Source organism: Cervus canadensis, chromosome 5 (assembly GCF_019320065.1).
Source record: "Cervus canadensis isolate Bull #8, Minnesota chromosome 5, ASM1932006v1, whole genome shotgun sequence".
NCBI classification, from domain to species: Eukaryota; Metazoa; Chordata; class Mammalia; order Artiodactyla; family Cervidae; genus Cervus; species Cervus canadensis.
Window position 1 is genome coordinate 18,415,120 of NC_057390.1, and position 23,122 is coordinate 18,438,241.

General features: G+C 41.9%; 1 protein-coding gene across 1 annotated transcript in view; it reads left to right on the forward strand.

Annotated features, from left to right (window-relative positions):
- Positions 1-23,122, forward strand: part of CRIM1 (cysteine rich transmembrane BMP regulator 1) — a 204,455-nt gene that overhangs the window by 115,250 nt on the left and 66,083 nt on the right. Inside the window, exons 5-7 of the mRNA XM_043468318.1 lie at positions 1,957-2,078; positions 11,727-11,909; positions 14,536-14,733. Of these exons, the coding sequence (XP_043324253.1) occupies positions 1,957-2,078; positions 11,727-11,909; positions 14,536-14,733 (503 nt within the window). The remainder of the gene's footprint in view (positions 1-1,956; positions 2,079-11,726; positions 11,910-14,535; positions 14,734-23,122) is intronic.

A 23,122-nucleotide genomic window follows, 5' to 3' on the forward strand; every position in this document is an offset into this window, starting at 1 on the left:
GAAAGGTCCAAAGACATCACATGAGGTGTTTATTGGTCGTTCGTACACTCCCTGCTGTTTAGCTTAGAGTGATTTCCTAGAACCCAGGAGTGGGAGAGAAGATACCCAATCCCCAAAGACGTGGAAGGGTGGTCAGCTGTTCTTGGAGGATGCTTTCATTGTCATTACATCCAGATACTGGAATCAGGGCGGGTCCTCTCAATGCTCTTTCCCCATTAGTCTGTGAACTCTGAAAAGTTAAAGCTGTACAGAGTGTCAAGTGCAGTAAATGTAAAGGATATATTGTTACTATAATGTCACAGGAATATGATCATCCGTTTAAAACTGCAGTGGCCATGCACATAAAAATGAGAGACTGTCGCATAACCTTTCCAGGGACTGAAAGCTCAGTTCATGTTTACTCAGCCATGGAAGGTGATTGTCCTGTAGGAATACAGATTATGAATCGAGAGCTCCTCACGCTGCTCACACCAAACAGCCAAACATTTATTCTAAATCACAGAAATACTATTGCAGCAAAACCTTAATCACCTAACGCCCTCAACTCCACCATAAAGCATATATAGCCGTCTCCCCACAAGGACGAGGCCTCAGAGGGTTCACGCACACCTTTCCGGTGGCTTTAATGATCTTTGGTGCAGATTTTATCTGAATTCGTTTCTACTTTAGTTCTACACTTAACTAAATGTCATTAAATCTCTGGGTCTGATTATGGAAGTACTTGTGGAAGACAGACATTTTATTTTAGAAAAAATCTGAAGAAAAATAAGAGAACAAAACAAATAAGAAGAGGGAAAAAACAGAATTAATGAATTAATGTGTTAATAGTTCTTCCCTCCTGGGAATGTTACCCTCCCCGAATCTTGACCTCTCTGGTACATAAATACCCACGTGCTTCTGGCAAGGATGTCTCTTTTTAGGAGGCCTTCCCTTCACTCCTGTCAACTGGGAACTTCCTTAGTCATCCTCTCCACCTCTGACCCACACTTCCATTGCCAGGGGAGTCCAGGGCAGAGCCTGGCTGCTCCTCCCTTGTGTTACATTTACATCCTGACGCCCTGCTGCATTGGGCTTCTCATTTCCTGCCTCCGATTTCATTCTGACATCAGGCAGTTGACAACATCTTTTTCTCCCCTTTTTTTTTTAACCTGCCTCTTATTTTCTTGCGGTCAAGCAAATTTTGCAGGAGAATTGAAGTTAAGGGTGAGAGCCAACAGAGGTAGTTTGCATTCAGAGGAATGTACACATGCAGCTTAGAAAACCTAAAACATTAAAACTTTCAGCATCCAGATAGCTGTCACAAGATCCATTTGCTACAGCTTATACCCTTTATTTGTCAAGAGTTCCTCGGTCTTCAATCAGAATCTGTTTTTTTATTATATAATTATAAATTAATGTAGCTCCAAAGGAGGGTGCTACTAGGCACAATTCCACTGAGTAAAAAAAAAAAAAGCTGAAAAACTAATGACCTATTCGTTGAAAGAAGAGTCAGAAACATTCCTGAGAAACACCTAAAGGTCAACAGCAGCAAAGCAGCATCACAGAATCATTAGAAAATGCAGGAGCACCGTTCTGCGTCAGCCCGTCCAAGCATCACTGATGTCTGGAGAGACAGGATAATGTATGCATAAAAAGATGGCCCTGAGTCATCAAGAAAGTGTCTGTTATGCTCAATACCAGTCTGGTTAAGTAAGAAATGAAGTAATGCATTTTAGGAATTTTTCTGTCCAAATGGTTAATGTTAAATATCTGGGCGTACACTCAGGAGATGAGCCTTAGTTATTTGGAATGCCAATTGCATTAGGACCCACTCCCCATGCCCCGGTGACACCAGCTGCACAGGGCAGCGTCCTGGAGAGGGGTGAGGAGTGTGCTGCAGCCGCTTTGTGTGTGGTCTCCCAACTTCTGTGTTGTTGTTTATTCACGGGGTTTTCCTTCCCTTTTCTCTGGTTTCAGATGCGAGTGTCTCTCTGGCTTATGTGGTTTCCCCGTGTGTGAGGTGGGATCCACTCCCCGCATAGTCTCTCGTGGAGATGGGACACCTGGAAAGTGCTGTGATGTCTTTGAATGTGTTAATGGTACGTGGGGTTTCTCTTGTTCTCAGCGAGTGTACATTTGTGGAGGAGGAGGAGGAGGGAGGGTCCAATCTAGCTGCTTCTGTCTTTTAAAAGGCAGACAACATGCTCAGGGCGTTGACGAAACTCAGAATAGTTGCTCAAGATCCCACCATGCAGTAGGGAAAGTTAGGAAGGGAATCCTCATTCCCTCTTTTAGAGAAGGCATTTTTGAAAAGGTCATCACAGACTGCACATGACCGTCATATTCTGCTGTGTGTCAGTAGTTGAGAAATTCTAGGATTACAGGAAAAGGACCACAGAAAGTGTGGCCGTATTCTTTCAGTCAGAAGACCTCATCCCGTTGCTCTTGGAAGTAGTCTGTGTAAGTGATGCCACGCTGGAGTGACCACAATTTGAAAGACCCCCGTGTTCCTCTAGTTCATCCTTTTTCTGCTTAGAGGAAACGCCTCTGGCCAGCCCCAGTCAGTATTATTGGCCTCATTAAAGCTGGAACCTTGTGGACCAAAAAAGCCATTCTTCAGTCCCAGGATTCCTTCACAGAAAATCCACCTCTCTCCCTCTCACCTCTCAGCAGAGGGTTTGGGGTGTGACAACCTGGTGTTTATTGAATTTAGATGCTAGAAGGGAGGACAGCCTAAATCATGCCCCTCCATCAGAATTTTCAGAAGAAAAGCAAAGAATAAACTCAAGCAAGTGAAATGTCAGTGATTTTTAGAGAGCATTGTTTAGTCAGTATTTAGACACACAAGGAAAATGACTTTGGATGTGGACAAATACGACAAAATTATACAGGTAGAAGCGTCCATTTTAACTGCTGCCTATAAGAATTCAGGGTTCAGAAGATTTTCTGCCCGTCTCCCAAGCTGCCCCTCCCCAACAAGAAAGGTTATATAAAAAGTCCAGATTTGTTTCACTGAGTCCTGTAGGTTTTAGGCCAGAGGCTACACGTTTTGTTTTGTTTTTTCCCCACTTTGAAGAAGCACTGGCAGTATGGCTCTGTGGTTAAAAGAGAGCATCAAGTGGAACTGCATGACTTCAGTGTGAAGACCAGTTCCTCCACTTGGTAGCTGTGTGGCTTTGGTCATCCCCGTGGCCTCCCTGAGCCTCAGGTGCCACATGTGTCAAATGGAGAGAATCACAGTAATGAAGTGAGGTTTTGTATGTGAGGCACTAGAAATTGTGCTTCGAGAGCAAACAGTCTCTATGATTCTGTGTGCCTCCTTCCTGTTCACGGTCCTGGACATTGCAGGACGCTGCTTCTTGACTTCAAGCACGCAGGGAGAGGTGCAGGGCAGGCTCCATGCACATAGATCTTTTCTCGGTGTTTCTCCCCACCTGCATTATCCAGCCGATAGCAATGTCTGTTCACCACCAGCAAATGACCAAGCCTCTGGTACTTCCTGCTGAAGCTCATTGACTGTAAGTGATAGTCTGTGAATATTTAACTCGTACCATTGGGACCAAAATAGTTGGTCCTTGTCCTGAGCTCCCAGCGTCTCAGATGTGCTTCCTTCTGGTACCCACCCCTCTGCATGCCTCTCTCTCACCCTAGAATCTGAACTGCCAGAAAACAGGGAATCTATCCTTGTGTCTGTGACATTAGCACATCACCTGTTTCTTGAGGGGCACCTGGGTTCTGACGCATGGCTGGGTGAGCAAGCAAGTGATCTGATTCATATCATCTTAGTTCCCTCTAGAGTGGCTGTTAATTGTCAGCCCATAGAGGAGTTACTTTGTGAGAATCCGCTATCTTTTACTGCCCCACACTTTAATCTGAAGTCTCTCATACCCTGGAAATAACACCTCTAGTAATACAACTTGCTGTTGTATCCGCTGGGTGAGAAAGTGGAGTATCTTTCTTCTTTCTTTGCTTCTTAATTATAGAAACCCAAGTGTCAGGCCTTCTCATCAGGACATTCACTTTACATCTCACCCCAATGTGATGCAGTTTGGGCAGCTGATTACTGCCCCTGCTTGACCTCATTGGCCTTGGATAAATCTCCAGGGCTTGCTCCCAGTTATAGAGCCCTGACTTCAGGAACAGGCCTACTGTGAGAAAATGTTGAGACGACAAAGCAGTAACAGGATTTCAGGTGTTTGCCTCTTTCTTGCCACCATAAATTAGTAGGGTGATCTTTGCTTTACTTCTCGTCCTGCTGTAGTTTGTCTATTACTGTATTAGTCATTAATTGTAGGTGAGGCTAGAAACTATAATACTCTGAAGATTTAATTCCACAGGATACTATTTATGGAATTCTACCTCAAAGTCTGTATTTCACTTTTTTTGGCATACATACACACACTTCCCTCCATACACATGTTTGTATGTGTGTATGTATATTTGATTATTTGGCACCCAGTGCCTTGGGGAAATCTTACTATTGTCAAAAGATCCCCATTAGAGGGTATCACCTATCAAAAATTCATTATCATTGCCCGGAAGAGCAGGGGTCTATTTTATGTATACATATGTTTAAAAACCTTATATATATGTGTGTGTGTGTGTGTGTGTGTGTGTATATATATATATATATATATATATATAAAGCCTTACTTATCCACAGAGGACTTGAGGCAAATTTACACTAAGAGCAGACACAATAAAATAGTGGTAAAATATCAATGAGTAAAGAGAGTCAGACTGTAGAGGTGTACGTGAAAGTTGAAAAGCAAAAAGGAAGTGCCCACAGGTATGCAGGCCATAGCATCTGTCTATGTAATTGTTGGAGTTAAATGTCAGGTTAGGCCCCCGGCATCCTGGCCATCAAAATGGAAAGGGAGATAGAATCGGAGCCACAATTCTTATTTTTAGAGACAAGAAACCTGTCAGACAGGGCAGCGTTCCCCTCGTGTGGAAACTTTTGAAGAGAGAGCGCTGGCTGACGCAGTGAATTGTGTCCTAGTTGCTTTACCCCCAGTTTCCTCTGGCTGCTCTTCTTAATAAAAAGTAAAAGCAAAATATTAAAATACACCTCCACGAAAGCAGTTCTCAAGGGTGAGTTGAACACCCATCTGGAACCTGGATGCCCGAAGATCTGTTTCTTGATTTTGAGAACACCACCCAGCCCCCTAGCCCCCACCACCACCGTGCCCCCACAACGTTGTAGGAAGGTATTGGAGTAGATTGGGAACCCCCGTTCAGGAGACAGTGGGTTGCTGTCTAACCCCGCGTCAAGAAACGGAGATTACCTGCCAGCACTCAGTTCCCTAGCTGTCATCCAGGTGATCCATATGCTTACGTTATTTTTTTTTTAAGATAAGCATTATAGTGAAAACAGAAGATTGAAAACAGAGAATTCAAGAACTCCTGAGTTTTGAAAACATTGGCCTAGATGGATAGATGGAAAGAACATTCTCCATAAATGTTACTCCTCTTTTCTGTTGGGTTTGGTTTTATACTGGTGGGAGGACGGCTGAGCTGCCCGTCAGACTGTGCCAGTCTGTGACTGAGGGCCGAGCGGAGGACCGGCACGGTAGTAGTTCAATGAGAACCCTGTTGTGTAGAAACCAAATGAGCAGGTGCTGAGCTGGTGCTCCTTTCGTGTGAACTTGTGAGACATCAGTAGCATCACCTAGAAGGATGACCTCCACAGCAGTGTTGAATAACCCCACATCTTCTTCAGGAAATAGTTCTGTGTCTACTCTGGCTCAAAAACAAGTTTTTTCATCCATCACCGGGGGTTGAGTGATGGCCTCTCTTTAGATGGACATGTGTCCTCTTCCATTTGGTAACAGTGCATCTTACTGCCTTACACTGGCCCGGCTCACTCATTTCTAGAGGCATTTGGGTTTGAATAGGGAAGTCATCCATGCTCAGAGTATAGAAGCAATCATTTGGTTGCTTAGATATGATCAGGTCTCCAACATACAAAAATGCACAGAAATCCAGACTGGAACATTGTGGTTTGAGTGTCACAGCCACTGACTCTTCCGGCATCAGACACTAACATGTAAAATCAATCAATCATAGGAGAGCCAGACCCAGAGTCAGCTTCTCCTTGTGCAAAATCTGGGCCTGGAAAACTCAGACCTTGGGTTTCCCTTGTGGTCCAGTGGGTAAGACTCCGCCTGCCAATGCAGGGGACATGGGTTCAAACCCTGCTCCAGGAAGATTCCACACGCCTCAGAGCCCCTGAGCCTGTGCGCCACAGCTACTGAGCCTGTGCTCTGGAGCCAGGAGCCACAACTACTGAAGCCGAGTGCCCTAGAGCCTCTGCTCCACAAGAGAATCCTCCGCAGTGAGAGCCTGACCACTGCCGTCAGAGAGGAGCCCCGCTCGCTGCAACTAGGGAAAGCCGGTACGCAGCAAGGAAGATCCACCACAGCCAAAAAAATAAATGAGAAAAGAAAAAACTCAGACCTTCAGTTTGTTAATAAAAAAGTTAGTAGGAAAACATCTGTTGAGAACCAGTTGTGTAGCAGTGATGCGCAATAATGTTTCTAGGGATCTAAGGTCTCCTTCTACAGTAATGGAGAGAATATGGCACCTTGAAAGGAATATTTCACACAATGTGCATTTATTGAGCTTCCATGTTGTCCTGGGGGCCTTACCAAGCTAACTTTGCTTAAGAGTGATACAGTGTTTTGCAGTCCTGTTTTGTAAGTACTGTTCCCCTTCTCTTATCCTGAGGTACCCTCTATCCGGTATGCTCCGGCACACACACCCGGTTTCCCCCACACTGAAAAGGTGGTTTCTTCCTTCACGTATCGGGAAGCTCATGTAACCTGCCTTTGTGATTCTATCAGTTTGTTGCTGGTTTATGGAGAAATTGTCAGACATTGCTCATTTGTCATGCAGTTATCTCTTTTTGACTTACTACGTCTGCCCACTTTCTTCCTATACCACTCACCCCAGAGAAAGGAGACCAGAGGCAAGACATCAGCCATTTTTCACTGAGCTATTAAAGAGAAAAAGCAACAGAAGTATACTTATTTGGACTTTTCCCCTCCATTTTCACATTTGATGTGAAGTTCTACATTTTAATCTTTTCCTTTGCTAAAATTATATATCTATCACCATCTGCCAATCAGCGTGATTTGGCAAGGCAATAGTACTTACTAGCAATCTATACTATAAAATTCTTTTTCAGGAGTTCTGGAATATATTATAGAGGGAAGAGAAGATTCCAGAACTGAGAAACATAAAATTTAGTTGGGAAGACACAAAAAACATGCAAAAATCTTTAAAAAGACACTTGTGCATCTCAGTGCATATGCACTTTTATGCATTGAGAAGTACAAGTTGCATAGTAAGGTATTCTATTTGTAATGTTATTCTTTTCTCCATCCATGGAAAATGTCCTCTTACAGAGGTCGTGGTACCCTCCCTATGGTTCTGAGATTCATCTCTATCCCCAGCAGGTGAAGAAGTAATTGGTCATTGCTCCTCAAAGAGCACTGCCAGCCATTTTTATTGTGCACTTTTCTGAAGAGCTTCTCTAAATCTGTCTCAGCATCAAACAAGGATTTCTATATCATGTGATTTTTTTTTTTCTAATCCTAAAGAATCGATTGTGTTTTCAAGGCTGTGTTTGCTGGGACTCGCCATCTCTCTCAGTTCTGCTCCCTTGCTCTCTGCCTGTGCTAGTGAAACGTACCTGCCCCAGCCTTCTTGTCAGTCTCGTCTCCTCCCACTCAAGCTTCCGCACAACCCGCCATAAAAGCGAGTTCATCTGGAGCCACTTTGTTCATAACCACAACCTTTCCTCCTCACTTCTTCAAATCTCGCACCGAGATTTGTGGCTTCACCCAGATGGCCGTTGTGGTTGATGAAGGCAAATAGGTAATTAATACTGATTGGTTTCTTAAAAAATGTTCTTCTTCAATTTGAATGGAAGCTCAGCATTTTGATAGAATGCAGTATTTTGCCTCCTTCCACAGCATGAACATTTGATTGGTGAAAAGTGCTTCATTTCCTACACTTTCAAACTTGGGGTCTAACTGCCCAGTTCCTTCCAATCCCAGCTCAGTTTAGTATGTTAGATAAAAGCATATAGACTTCTGAGCTGTAATAAGATGATTCTTTCTGACATGAGTTTTCTGGGGGGAAGAAAATAGTATATCCAGCCAGTACTAGGGAAGAGGTTCAGACATGCACATTTACTGCCTTTGTGAAAATACATGCACACAGATCATCTCACACTAATGATGTGACTTTAGGCAAGCTGCCTGATTGCTTTAAATTTCATTTTCCTCACTGAAGAAGTAGATGTTAATATTTGTTCTCTATTCTCAACAGCATTGTTATAAAGTCAAATTAGAAAACACTAGTTTGTCCAAGTACAAAACAAATGTAAGTATACTCAAAATGCAGTGGACGTCTCATGTATTCCAAACATGCAAGGTGACACATGGAGAAATGATGTTAGGACAGAGAAGCCCATGACTTATGTATGTCATAATCCAGTTTTTCCTACCTTATTAAATAGGTTGCATTAGCTCAGGAGAACTTTTTTTTTTTTTTTTTAACCTTGGAATTACTTTTATTTTCCCAGCTTTACAGAGACACATACCATGCAATTCACCAAGTAAAGTTGCACAGTTCCATGATTTTTAATGTATTCACAGTTGTGTGATTGTCATCACAATTTTAGAACACTGTCAATCCCCCCCAGAATTCCCAAGCTCTTTAAGTCACCCCATATGTCCCCAAGACTTTCCAGCACTCAGTTCAGTTCAGTTCAGTCGCTCAGTCATGTCCAGCACGCCAGGCCTCCCTGTCCATCACCAACTCCCAGAATCCACTCAAACCCATGCCCATCGAGTGGGTGATGCCATCCAGCCATCTCATCCCCTGTCATCCCCTTCTCCTCCTGGCCCCAATCCCTCCCACCAGCATCAGGATCTTTTCCAGTGAGTCAACTCTTCGCATAAGGTGGCCAAAGTACTGGAGTTGCAGCTTCAGCATCAGTCCTTCCAATGAACAGCACTAGGAAACCACTAATCTACTTCCTGTCTCTGTAGATGTGCCTATCATGGGCCTTTCACATAAATAAAATCCTGTACGACATGTGGTATATTTTGACTGACTTCTTTTGCTTAGCATAATGTTCCCCAGGTTCGTTTATGTTGTAGTATATATCAGAACTTCATTCCTTTTTATGGCCAAGCAATATTCCATTGCATGGATATACCACATTTTGTGTATCATACGTCAGTTGGTTGATGTTTAGACTCTTTCCATTTTTTGGCTACTGCAAATAACAGTAGCCATTGCTGTGAACATTTGTGTACAGGGTTTTATGTGGGTAGATGTTTCCATTTCTCCTGGATGTGTATCTAAGAGTAGAATTGCTGGATCCTCTGGTAATTCTGTTTCATATTCTGAGGAACTGCCAAACAGTTTTTTCAAGACATTCTCGCACTCACCAAGATGTATGAGAGTCTCCGTTTCTCCATGTCCTCATCAACATATCTTTTTCATGATAGCCACCCTCAGATGTGAACTGATGTCTCATTGTGGCTTTGATTTGTATTCCCTTAATAAGTAATGATGTTAAGCATCTTTTCAGTGCTCATTGGTCATCTCTGTATCTTATTTGGATAAATCTCTGTTCAAATATTTGCTCATTTTTCAGTTGGGTTATTTTTATTCTTCTTTCTGGATGCAAGTTCTTATATATCTCAAATGTCAGATTGCACCCTTGTTAAAGGTCACTAAATATGAGAGTTTATTTGTAAACTCTTAATCAGTTCCGTTGAACTCTGTGTTTATCCTGATGCAAGCACTACATTGTCTTGATACTGTGGCTTTGTAGTAAGTCTTAAAATCAGAAAGTGTGAATCCTCTAGCTTTGTTCTTCTTTTCAAGTTTGTCTTGGCAATTCTGGGTTCCTTGAATTTCTTACTGATTTTAGGAGTCACTTATCAGTTTTTTACAAAAGAAAAAACTAGAATTTTGATAGAGATTGAATGAATATGTACATCAGTTGGGGGAATGTTTCCATCTTGCCAGTATTATCTTTCAGTCCATGAACATGGAATATATTTTCATTTACTTAGAGCTTCTGTACCTTCTTTGAACAATGTTTTTTAGTTTTCAGAGTACAAGTTTTGTACTTTATGTTTAGACTTATTGTTAAATATTTTTTTCTTTTTCATGCTACTGTGAATGGAATTTTTTAACTTTATTTTCAGATCATTTATTGCTAGTGTGTAGATATACAATTTATTGGAGTTTCAGTTTTACCCTGAAATCTTGCTAAACTTTTTGTTCTAATAGAGTTTTAGTAGATTCTTTAGAATCTTTTTAAATTCAAAATCATGTTATTGACAATTAGAGTTTTCATGCTTTCTAATGTGGGTGCTCTTTATGTCAATTTCTTGCCTGATTACCCTGACTGGAGCTTCCAGTACAAAGTTGAGTCAAAGTGGTTACAGTGGACATCATTGTCTTAATCCTGAGCTAAAGGAAAAAGCATTCGGCTTTCACTATTAAGTATGTTGTGCTAATATCATAGATGCTGTTTATCAAGTTGCTGTCTAACACCTCTACTGCTAAGTTGTTGAATGTTTTTATCATGAAAGGGTGTTGAACTCTGTCAGATGTTTTCTCTGCGTCTGTTGAGATGATCCTATGGTCTTGTCCTTTATTCTATAGACATTACATTACATTATAGTCAATTAATTACATTAACTGATTTTTGGATATTAAACCAACCTTGCATTCTTGGTATATGATATTTTTTATATGCTGCTGGATTCAGTCTGGTAGTACTTTTTTGAGTATTTTTATGTTTATATTTATAAAAACTGTAGATCTGTAGTTTTCCTTTTCTTGTGATGTCTTTATCTGGAAGGAGTTCTTTTAAGTCAACCAAAATTAGAGTTAAGGAGTGGATTTAGGGGAGAATGTTTTCGTGCAGAGAAAAATTTTAAATCATTGGTATATCATTATCATTCTAAATGCAGGGTTTTGAGTCCTTAGCAGAAAACATAGTCTTGAAACACAGTGGGAGGAGTACCAGGTTTTAGTTGAAGAGCTACTGTTTTGGCTTCTATCATTTGCTAAATGTGTAAGTTTGCACAAATTACCTAGGATTTCCTCGCTTCTACACTCAGGATAAGTATTTCTACATCAGACCTTTGTTTTGGGGATTAAGTGAAGTAATGTTTGTAGAAAGTGTTTTTTAAAGACCAAGCACTATTATAATTATAGATTATTAACTAAATAGAAAAAAGAATTTCAGAGAAAACACTCGAGAAACATAAACATAACCTAAGAGGCCTAAATAAGTTTTCTGAGGCAGAACAAAATCTAATGTGGATTCAGGATCGTTTACTTGAAATAGACAGTGATTTAACAAAGGAAACATTCTGTTTAACAAAACTAAATCTTTTTAAAGCACATATCAGAAATGTCAGATTCATGGTCAAATGATGACTTTTATTTGGGATAAAGAGAAGCCAGTATAGATTTTACTAAGGGGAATTTTGGTTCCTTGTTATAATGAGGATAATGTGTGTTGTTTATTTTATTGTACTTTACATAGCTTTATTGCGTCTGTTGTAAAAAAATTATATTGAGTCTAGTAAAGTTCCATTAAATTTTAACCTTGTGCAGTATTTTCTAGAGGCTGTTTGAGAAACATGAAAGGACACCACTCAGAAATGACTTTGAATGTGCTTTGCTTGTTTTAACTCCTCTAGAAACAAAGCCAGCCTGCGTGTTCAACAACGTGGAGTACAGTGATGGAGACATGTTTCGAATGGACAACTGTCGATTCTGTCGATGCCAAGGGGGCGTTTCCATCTGCTTCACTGCCCAGTGTGGTGAGCTGAGCTGTGAGAGGTACTACATGCCCGAAGGGGAGTGCTGCCCTGTGTGTGAAGGTAAGGAAAGCTGCCAATTAGGGAATAATAAGAACAGGCTTCCCAGCTGGCTCAGTGGTAAAGAATCTGCCTGCCAATACAGGAGACCCAGGACACATGGGTTCAGTCCCCGGGTTGGGAAGATCCCCTGGAGGAGGGCATGGCAACTCACTCCAGTTTTCTTGCCTGGAGAATTCCGTGGACAGAGGAGCCTGGGGGGCTACAGTCCGTGGTGTCACAGAGTCGGACATGACTGAGCAACTAAACAACAGAGCATGGACATGGTTTGAAGTGTCAACATCAAAACTGACGCAATTCAGTCTCATTCAAAAATAGAGGAAGATTGAAGAATTCCCCGTTTTTGTCACATGTTTTACCTCTTAGGTAATGCCAGGTAGACGATGTGGAAACACTTCCCTGAGGGAAATTATCCCCTGGGTGTAGACAGCGGTCGTGTTTCCACAGGTCGACATGAGGTCTCCCGGAGGCACTCTCTGTTCCTCCTCTGCAGTTCCAGCAGTTTCTTGGCAGGTCCCGGGACTTTCTCTTCATCCTGACAGTAGAATCCCACCCACTCTGCTCCCCTCAGAGCGGGTGGGGAGAGGAGGACAGGTGACTGACAGCCTCAACCAGCCCGCTCAGAGGGGACCCGACCCTGCCTCCTTTCTGATACCCGTGCCCCTCCAAGCGAGAGCAGGGCTCCTTGGCCTTTGCACGTGTGTGCCAGTGAGAGTGGGGCCGTGGTGTGGCACCAGTCAAAGCCCAGACAAGTGTCCAGGGTAGCCCTGGGCAGAAGGATGCCCAAGGTCTGCTCTTTTTTTTTATTCCCCTTTTCCCTCCAAGAAATAAGTCCATGTTCCTCCAATAGGCTTGACCCTCCTGTCTCTGCTCTCCAGAAATAATAGACATTTCAGAATGATAACTGAATATCACATGCTACATCCCACACATTTTAAGGATATAAGGATAGTCAGAAAAGTGGTCACTTCTCTCTTGAGTTTCCGGTAAAGCCAGGAACAGTGCCCAGCTGTGTCTCTGGTCTAACCACACTACAGTTTCCCCAGAAAGGAGGGTCTTGTGAGCATTTCTTCTCTGCCTGGGCCACAGACCTCCAGTCTAGAGTCAGGCATGTACACCTCACGTCTGATGCTCACACCACCCTTAACCTCCGCACGTGAAATGAGAGAACAGAATTTCATGTCATGTCCTATAACTTGCTCTGTTTTCAGAATCCCATTTCTTTCCAGTATCTGAGCTTTATTTACCACAGAATCTGAAGATCTGAAATTGCTTAGATTATACAAACTCTTGTACATTCGTAACAGTGAACAATTCTACATTTCTAACAGGGAGGCCCGCTCACCTGTTAGAAATTATTTTTGCTAACATAGGAGAAAGGTGGTTCACTTTTTAGGTGTCATAGGGGATTTAAGAAAGTCACATCAAGCTTTTAACCTTCCCAATTGATTTGTCCCCTCACTACTGCCAGTGTATAATAGTCCCTGAAATTGGTGACAGTTGGTGGTATAAAAGGATAGATGTGAACCTCTGTGTAATAATTATAATGAGTTGTCTGGCCACAAATCCAGTTATGTCTCACTTCCTGGAATTCAGATCCAGGCTCAAAGTAGAAATGAAGTATGCAATGTAATATTTTTTTTTTAACAAAGAAATTTTATGAAGTCTTATCTAACTCAGGTCTCTTGGCTGCTTCCGTGGCTGACAGACTGCCTTTCTGAAGCTGTGACTGCACGGCCGTCAGTTCTGGCCTTCTGACTCTCTTGTAACTAAACTTTCTTCCTTTTCGAAAGAAAGAGGACCAAACTCACAACTGCCTGGACTTTCCTCCCAGCACAGCAGCACTTGCTTCTCTAGTGATTTATCTAGTTACTTTGATGTATAAGGATATTTGGGGATTTTGTATTTATGCGCTTGTCAACAACCTCAGAAAACTCTTTCCCAGTAGCCTTGGTTAACTACGTCCCCCAGCCTCAGTTGCTGCTTGACCGCTCAGCTCAGGTGGAGAGAAAGCTGTGTAGGTTCATGGCATTCCCTCCAGGGCACAAGCAGTGCTGTGGTGTATGGTTTAGACAAGGTCTCTCTGCCCTGTCCGGAATAAGCCCCTCAGGGGCCTGCCTACGCCTCACTGTTATCTCAGGGACCTCCAGGCGTCATGAGATAGACTCCAGTTAGCCCTAGAAATAGTAGGCTCACTGTAAGTTAGATGGAGTGTTACTCTTTCTACTTTACAGGGGGCTGAAATTGAGGTATAATAAACTTGTAAATTGACAACTCAGAAGGCATCTGCAGAACCGAAAATGGATCTGCTTTTTTTTTTTCTGATTGCCACCCCAACTCTATCCACGAAGTTTTGCACCTTTATGAAACAGCAGCGCCTGCACCCTGGCTTGTATGCCTCAGGTCCTCTGCCCTGTGAACCATATCAGGATGGGTGGGCATAAATTCTGCGTGATGGCTGCCTTTGCATAGCCCCCCTAGAGACACCTCCTGCAGCCCCGAGTTTCTGCTGAGCGCAGCTGGGAAAGAACTGATGAGGAGAACCTGGGGGAAAAAATGTCTCTAGATGCAGGCAGAAATAACATGTAGAATGCCCTCGGTCTTACTTGGAACTCACGTTTTAATTTAGATCCTGTGTATCCTTTGAACAATCCCGCTGGCTGCTATGCCAATGGCCAGATCCACGCCCACGGGGACCGGTGGCGGGAAGATGACTGCACGTTCTGCCAGTGCATCAATGGGGAGCCCCACTGCGTGGCGACGGCCTGTGGACAGAGCTGCATGAACCCCGTCAAAGTGCCTGGGGAGTGCTGCCCCGTATGCGAAGGTAAACCTTGGGGATCCTAGTGAGCCTCTGGTGAATGTCTCGTGTCAGATCAGCTTCCACCAGTGTGTGCTCGCTTGTTTTATTTCCTCAGGTGTAGTGTCTGCTTCCTGCTGTTAGTTGCAGGTGATTTGATGATACAGCCCAGACCGATCATTTGGAGGAGATGCTGCAGATTTACAGTGAGAGCAGTGTGGCCTTTATTTTACCACTGCAGATAATGCTTAACTGAATACTTTACACTCAGAGAATATATGCATTTGAATTCAGTTCACCACAAGCCTAATTAACACCTAAAGGTCAAAATGAAATTGGGAATAAGACCCATACTCAAAGTATAGTTTGTTCAATTTATAATGCTTCTATAAGCCCAAGAATCCTGGCAGCTAGAAGAAAGACCTGGAACCATCAAAGGCAGTTTTCACTGCCCAGAGTCCTCCCTCTGAGTGTCCGTTGTTTCTAATATCATGATGGCTGTGGCTTTGCAGTTCCTCTCAGGCTTTCACTTATGTCTTGGTTACCTACATTCGTGACCTCTCTTTCTTTTCAGTGAAGAGGCGCCTGAGATATCCTGGACTCGTCTTTCCACTCAACCCCTAAGCCAGGCCATTTTCACCATCCTGGGAAGATTCTTTGCACATTTTTTCAAGCCAGTCTTAATCCCCAGTCCACATCTGTTAATACAAGAGATTGACTATGTGTGCTGATAGGTCTAATAGAGAGTATCCATCACTAAGAAACACGTTTGCATAGTGAAATGAACTAAAGTGGGTCGGAAATTAATCCTTGTAGAAGATGGATCCTTCTAGAATTTTTAAAAACAGCTGTTAAGGAAATGACCAGTTTTTTTAGAAATTCAGTCAAGTAGACTGAGTCCTCTGTGGAGAAGGCTTTTGCTTCTACCTCAATTTTAATCAACTCAGTCTTCAGAGTTTGCCTGACTAGCTTCATTAACCTCTGAGGGGCTGGAGTTATTAAAGATCTTAAAAGTCATATAAAAATTTAAACTGGAGGATTCTGGTTCTATTGACATCACCAATTCCCTCACCATTACTCTACTTACAATGCAGCTGCCACGCTCCAAAACTTTATAGCTTCCAGATGACCAATTTTATGGAAATCACGCACCCCCCCCCACCCTCGCAGTATACTCCTCCTATCCCCTAAAGGCAGCATTTCAGTGCTGGAAATGGAGTGCACAGTAGTATGTATGATGGTGTATAGTCAGCTTTACAAGGAAGGATGCCTTGCTGGTGCAGATTAAAATGGGACTATCAAATAAATAAATAAATAAATAAATAAAATGGGACTATCTATTCCTAAGAATTAGGGACAGTCTCTTGTTGATTTGCAATGTTTAAGTATATATGTATGCATGCTAATGAAGAATTTTTTTTAATTTTAAAAACTATAAATATATAACCCAATATGCGCTGACCTTTTAACTTCAGGAGTCTTGAATCATAGATTGAAAATAAGACTAAAAAAAAAACTTGTAAAAAAAAATAGGGCTTCATTTCTAAAAGTAAAGAAGGCATATCGTTTTGCATTCATCTTTTGCAGTCATTAGCAATTCCATGCTGGTGAGCAGAGAAGGGAAGCAGGTGGTGAATAGAAGAAAATAAAAGTCTATATGAGAAAACTGATTTATTCTTATGTAGATGTTTGGGTAGGAAGGAGATGTTAGTCTGATCACTTAGAGTTTGGTCTCTGCAACATTTGAGTCAGGTTGTAATCTTATCTTCCACTGTTTGAGAAAAGTGACAGTTTGAACCAGTTATTAACTCCAAAAAATGTACTAACCACCTTCTGTAATCCAGATACCACATTGGACACAAAGATAAATAAAGTACATCTCCTAGTAAACGTCAAAGAAACTGTTTCGGCTGTTTTAAATTAAGCCAGGAAAAAAACGGAATGTCTACATTCAGATGCTGTGGGATAAGTGCTTTTTATGTGTACCTGATTTCGTTAAACCTCACATCACCACTGTGCTGTAGGCCTTATGATCCCATTTTAGAGATGAGAAAATTAGGTTTTGGAGAGATTTAGGTAAATTCTTGCAAGGTCAGTTGCCAACATGTGGCTGAGCTGGGGCCAACTGCAGTCTGTCAGATTCAGCTACGTCTGTGTCTGTTTTCCTTGCTCCCAGAGGTCATCTCACTGTCCTCATGCCCCTATTTCTAGCTCCCTTATATCTCTCCATCTCTGGCTTTTGGCCATGTGTTGGAGACCTGGAAGTCAGTTGACAGGGAGGAAGGCATTTGCAGTTTGACAGCTATTCCCTGTGATCTCCCGAATCTGAGGACCTTGGGGGAAGGACACCTTTGAGACTCAGCCTCAATTTGCCTCTCAGGCCTCACGTCCAGGCCGTCCCCTCCACCAGACTTGGCATCTTTACTCCAAGCTGTTAGGCTCTGCGGGTCTCAGTTCCTTTCTGTCCATCTTGTGCCCCAGCCTTTCAGAAGTTTCCATCGTCTAGTTCTTGGAGAACTACTTTGCCTTCTGTTTCTTGTTTTTGTCTTAAAGTCAGTTAAGTAGTGGGTTTCGTATAAGATTGTGTTTACTCTTGAATAACGTTCTGATTTTAAGATGTTTTCAGAAGACCAGAAGATTCTTTTGGTTGTGGTTGTTCAGTCGCTAAGCTGTGTTTGACTCTTTGCGAGCCCGTGGACCGTATCCCACCAGTTTCTTCTGTCCTCCAATGTCTCCCAGTTTGCTCAGATTCGTGTCCATGGTGTCGGTGATGCTCTTCTTTTGGTATGGGAATCAAAAAAACAGTGCAGTGCACAGCTTAGGATAATGATCGTAAAAGTTTATTGTTTATGAATAATAGTAAGCTTATTTATTAAAAACAATAAACTTACAAAATTATGCAAGGCAAATAAATCTTACTACTTAGTTTTTAGGATCCAAGAAAGACCCTGAAACTATTTGAAAATATTTTTCTCAGCAGTTATTCAATAGCCTATTTAAATAGAATTTTAAGTGATTTCAGAAGAGCCAAAGGATTAGACAAAATAAGAAAAAATCAAGGTGGTGTTGTTTAATGAATAATCAGCCAGAATTATTTGGAGGAAGACAGAAACAGTGGTATTTATTCAATTTATACACAGTAAATTCCTCGGTGCACAATTGCATAACAAGGTTGGCCCTCACCCTTATTAGCTGCAATCCCAAGGTACATAGTCAGGGTCTGAAATTTGATGAAAGGGATCCCACACAAGGATTGTGAGTTTAAATTCTTCCTAAATAAATTACTGCATCAACAAATAGGGTGTGTTAGGTCCTGTAGGGAGGAAAAAACCTTGTTGTGACTGCTGATGTTATTAGAGATACATACCTTCCAAATGACAACATAATGTGCCTGGCTACTGCTGGAGGACTGGGGATGTGAACTTGGGGGCGCTTAAAGACTAGGCTGTTAACTTGACAGCTACCTCAATTCACAAGTACCTAAGTGCTTTTTAAATTGGCACTTAAGTACTCTCATGATTAAGTCTTAGCAAATTAGTGTCAACAGCCAATTCAGGTACACAGATAAGCCATCTTATTCTGTAAGTGATTGTGTTCTTAGGTTTTGTTCTCTTGGCTCTCCGTGTCTCCTCTTACTCATCAATCACATTATTTCTGTTTTTTGGCCCTTGTAAAAAACCAGAGTGGAAATACACAGAAGAACATGTAAAGTTTGCGGCTTAAGCGTCCACGTGGGAGATATGTCCATATTGTCTTAAAAACAAACAAGAAATGAAAAAGAAGGGCAGCAGAATTGAGGCTTCCTCAGCGTCTAGCACCATTTGCAGTGTCTTATTGTAGCCCTTAATGAGAGCAGCTGCTACCTCTTGCGCACTGACTGAGCCAGACCTCAGTGCCTTAAGAGCGTCAGCCCGTTTGATACTCACACCTTCCCTCTGTGGCAGGTTCTGCCATCCCAACTTGTGATTGCAGAACCCAGAATTCAAAAGTTGTGTGACTTGCCCAAGTTCCTACAGCTTGAAAGTTGCAGAGCAGTATCTCCAGAGCCTTGACTGTGGACCCCACAGGAATAAGTCCCTGAGACAGAATGCTCTACGTCCTCTGGGTTGACCAGTAACCTGAAAGAGGCTACGCCCCGCCCCCCCCCCCCATGAGCTAGGATTTTACCATATGCTTTTGAATCCCTAAAATGGCACCTGACATGTAAAGTAGGTGCTGAAAAGTAGTTAATTAATGGCTGATGAATGAATGTGTGAGGAAAAGACTGGAGTAAGGCAGCAGACCCTGATCTGGGGTTTCCTTAACCAATGCTGTTAAAGAGGTCAGATGCTGACGAAAGAATAATGTTTAAGTGCTTATATTTGACAGTGTGCTCTGAGGACAGAAACCAGAGTACTGTATGAAGTATGTTTGGCACACACAGGGTCCAGATGGCTGCAGGTGGGCTGACCAGTTAGCTCAGGTTGGCCACTCACCCTCATGATGAGCACTTAGCTCTCTATCCCCTCCCAGGGACAGCCTTCCAAGCCTGGTTTGTAAACTGCAGTTCATCCTCTCTCAGTTCATCCCCTGCAGTCCAGAATCACAGAGTTCAGGTGGGCCTTCTCCACACCCTCCAAGGCTAATGCTCACTGTCACGTTTTACATGCTGCTTTTCGACCTGCTTTTGAGAATGTATGGGGGCCACTATCTTGTTTTCAGCTAGACTTTTTAATATCACTTTTAGGTATTGAGAATAATTTGCTTGTTTATTTCCCAGTAATGCAAGGTATAAATGCTGTCTTGGTTGATTCTTAACATCAGAGATACCCTAAGGACAGAGTGCCATTTTCTATCAAAAAAACGAAAAACAAAACTGTTTGTTTTATAATTAAAGTTAAGATAAGGTGTTGGGGAGGGGAATTTGGCTGCGTGATGTAATGGCATGACCTGATGACTCAACAGAAAAATGCAGGCTATGTGGACAACTGTGAGGCCAGCTTGGCTGTGACACCTGATGCAGGAGATAAGGATTTCATCATCCTTGGCGAGCCTTGATGTCAGATCTCATCTGCTGTCTCATCTTGGGCTGTGGCTGGACCCCGCCCCGGTGGCCGTTGTGACCTGAGTGCACCTTAGGTCCAGTGTGTGCAGTCTTCCTGCTGGGAGGAGTTGACGATTTCCATGATCCTGGGGATTTCAGAGCCAATGCCAAGAGTCTCACTTTTCAAGAACTAGAAACAACATAGGTAATAGTTTACTAGGTAGCATTCAGTCTTAGGCTTTGAGTTGCTAGTAAATGAATTCCCTGCTTGTGGTTGGGTACTTTCCAATCACAGTGGGTACTTTCCTTTCTACTATTTCTGTTTCTCTGAAACAAAAGCAAAATCCGTTTCCATATTCACTCCGGAAATCAAATAGTCATAGATTGCTGTGGCTGAGTAGTGGATGTGTGAGGGTCCGTCATGTTATTCTACCTACCTTGGTATTTAAAAGGTTTTTCTGTCATTGAAAACTTTAAATGAATGTTATTTGCAGAATTATTGTCTGAAACTGAACTGAGTTTCAAACAGGCCTTGTAATTTTGCTAACCTGGACTTAACCAACTCTTGAAGTGGGAGAATAGGATTGATTCCCTGCCCGTCGATTCTTTCTAATTCTCAGGGCTTAGGATGGAACCAGGCAATGGCTTTCTTCCTGCTTACCTGGCTTTCTTGAATCCCTTATTTTGGAAATCTTTGTCCTACTTGGGACAGTTTTAAAGCAAGGACATTAGGCATTCCTTGACCTTGTTGTGGATTTAGTAAGCCACTTCAGCATCAGCACACTGGATAGATCACATGCTGGACTCTTCTAAAGAGCTGGAGGTTTTTGAACTGTCAAATAGACTGTCTTCCTCATCATCAATCCTAATTTTATGGGCACACTATATTCTTTCCTATAAATCCTGATGATATAGTTTGAATCAAGCCACCCTTCAAATGCGATTTCTACTGGCCTGCCAGAAAAGTCTGTACCAGGCACATATCTGGGTGGGAATTCCTTGAAATAAGAAAAAATGTTTCCAACCCTGCCCATAATACTTCCTCACCAAATGATTAAGCTACTGCTTCTGTGGCAAGGAATCAGACATAGTTTGGCTGACCCCAGAGTCTGTGAAGTCAAAGATGCCACAGGTCACATGATATTAATGTTCTGGTACATAACAGGGATCAAAACTCAGTTGATGGGTGATATTGCTTCAGTGCCGTATACTCAGCTATTATTAGCAGGCCAAGAATAATAAAATAGTCGTAATATCTGAAAGACTCTTAGGCATGTTCTTTCATCCTTTAACTCTAAGTGTCCTGGAAGCTAGTTCCATAAATGGAGATTAAAATATAGCACTGTGTGTTTTTTGGCTTGTCCAAATAAGGTCATATGCGGGGTAACAAATGCATAGCAGATGACCTTGTGTCAACATCAGTGGCCTTGAACCTAAGCATCCGAAATTGTTCATGAATGAATATCATAGTATTTTGATTTTTTCTGGGAGTTTAAAAAAGCTTTTGGTATTTCAAGTAACTTTAGAATGTTATGGTTCAGAACTGACTCTGAAACACTCGATTAGAAACCTCTGTCTCTGATTGTCCAGCCTTCAGCAGTTCCTGCTCTTAAGTATTTCCCTGTAGCAATGGTCTTGGAAGGGGCTCGTTCCTCTCTGCTTCCTCTGCTGTTCACTTCCCATCCCTAAAAGGGCATTATTGCCAGAAGTCTCATAATTTTCCTACTAAGATAATCATCGAATCTAATAGTTCAGACTTGGGCCTGCTAATTTTCATCTAATCAACGGAGGCAGGAAAACATAGTCTGGAATGCCAGCTATGTGAATGAAAAATATTTAGTCATTCTTGAAATGATAGGAATGTTTTTCCAACAAGCTTAAATAAACACAATCTCTACTGAGACTGTGTTAAACTTTTTTTGGAAAAGAGACAACTCTTAGCCCAAACAGAAGTTAATGAAGGTTATTAAGAGACATGCCCTTCAGAAAAGGCCTGTGGACATTAAAAAGAAAGGTTCTGTTTTCTTCATGGTACAGCCATTGACCACAAGTAGCAGAATTGCTTTCCTTTCTGCTTTTGTCAGCCTAACAGAATTTAATATTTTAACTGGTGATCACATTGTCTGCCTTTCCGAGAGATGTCCTGCTTTACTAGCCATGGCTGATTAGACTTAGGTTACCATCCTCATCTTCATCTTCTTTCACTGTTTGCCTCAGTTCTAAGGCAAAGATGTCCTGCTTTACTAGCCATGGCTGATTAGTCTTAGGTTACCATCCTCATCTTCATCTTCTTTCACTGTTTGCCTCAGTTCTAAGGAATAGATCAGTCTCAGCACATCTGTATTTAAAGCCCTGACAGCACTTTTTATAGGAAGCTCATTTATTTGTTTCCAGTCATACAAGGTCCAACCATAAAGTAATAAAATTATTTTTAAACATAATGACATTTTTAAACAAACCAAGGTTTACATATCCAAGTGAAGTGTTTCTCCTTTCAAGATAGATATATGGGGAAATTGTACAGCTACTGCAGGAGTGTAGTCATTCAGAGTATTTTGGGTGCTTCTCTGTTGAAACTGACGTTACAGCTTGCAACACATCCTTTTGAGTATCTTTAGCTTTGTAAACCCCTGACTTCAGAGGTTTTATTAGGCCCTTAGAAACAGCCAAAGACATTCACACCTAAGCCTGATGGAAAGGCTGGGTAATCTAGCTGGGAAAAACTGTTCAGAGGAAGCAAAAAGTGACAGTAAAATACAAGCACTCTGTCTTCTATGACAGAGTAATCTCCTCTGGCAGCAACTCCGAAGAGAAATTTCAAATAGAATTTTAGCATGAGCAGCATTTTAGTACAAGCATATGACCCCTAAAAGTGAGCATTTTTAGCAATAACACTTATTTGTAAGTACAATCCCTGGTGTGTTTATTGGAAAAAAGAATCAATCCACTTACCACATAGTATTTATATGACTTCTGGGGGCTAGAGGCATATATTTAAATGGTGATCTATTCAGCTTTTTGTGGGATTGCAAGTGCTCCATTCAGACTTATTTTCAAATAAATTATTAGACTAATTCCCTATATATATTGTGCCATTTTAAACTGTCTCATGGTATAGTCTTAACCTTAAAATGAGCAAAGTGATTTCCATCATTTAATACATGAGGGTTAGAGATGGTGAGCTACCCAATGAACTGTTTATTGAGACCCTATTGAAGTATTTGCTGTGTCTGTCCGATTGTTGAGGATAAAATATCTGCTGCAGTATTGCTATAAAACAGCAAAGCAGACGAAAGGAATGAAGCTGTCTGTCAAAGAGCATCCCTTGCCCATTGATGGATCTCCCATCACAGGTGGTTGCTGAGGTGACAGGGAGCTGGATCACACCCACCT